Source organism: Egretta garzetta, unplaced genomic scaffold, assembly GCF_000687185.1.
Source record: "Egretta garzetta isolate BGI_Z169 unplaced genomic scaffold, ASM68718v1 scaffold354, whole genome shotgun sequence".
NCBI lineage: Eukaryota > Metazoa > Chordata > Aves > Pelecaniformes > Ardeidae > Egretta > Egretta garzetta.
Window position 1 is genome coordinate 3,522,872 of NW_009259593.1, and position 263 is coordinate 3,523,134.

The 263-nt window shown below is 59.7% G+C and overlaps 1 protein-coding gene across 10 annotated transcripts in view; it reads left to right on the forward strand.

The window, feature by feature from the left end:
• The window catches only part of DPY19L3 (dpy-19 like C-mannosyltransferase 3), a 45,203-nt gene that overhangs the window by 2,435 nt on the left and 42,505 nt on the right, over positions 1–263 (forward strand). For 7 of the 10 annotated variants that reach the window (XR_004841900.1, XR_004841901.1, XR_004841897.1 and 4 more), the window contains exon 1: positions 80–188. The exons of 1 other annotated variant lie outside the window; for it this stretch is intronic. Coding sequence is in view for 2 of the 9 variants with exons in the window: in XM_035893610.1 (XP_035749503.1) it covers positions 165–188 (24 nt within the window). In the remaining 7 variants the exon portion in view is untranslated. Of the gene's footprint in view, positions 1–72; positions 189–263 lie in introns of those variants that run through there. 2 more of the 10 variants (XR_004841903.1, XM_035893614.1) reach the window with 2 other exon arrangements.

The following is a 263-nucleotide window of genomic DNA, read 5'->3' on the forward strand; positions in this document are numbered from 1 at the left end:
CCGCTGCCCCAGGCCTCGCTCACCTCAGGCTGCTGCGGGGACGGAGGCGGGACGTTCCCTTCCCGGCGCCCTGTCGAGGCTTTCCCGCGCGTGCCGGGCAAAACCCTTCCCTTCGGCGTGAGGCGCCGAGGAAAGCTGGCTGAGTGGCGGTGCAAAGAGCGAGCATGATTACGATGACCACCTTGCCTGTATTAATTAATTGTCAGGTTTTCTACAAACCAGCTAAATAAAAGCAGTTCCCTCCACGTGTTTTCCCAGGCATG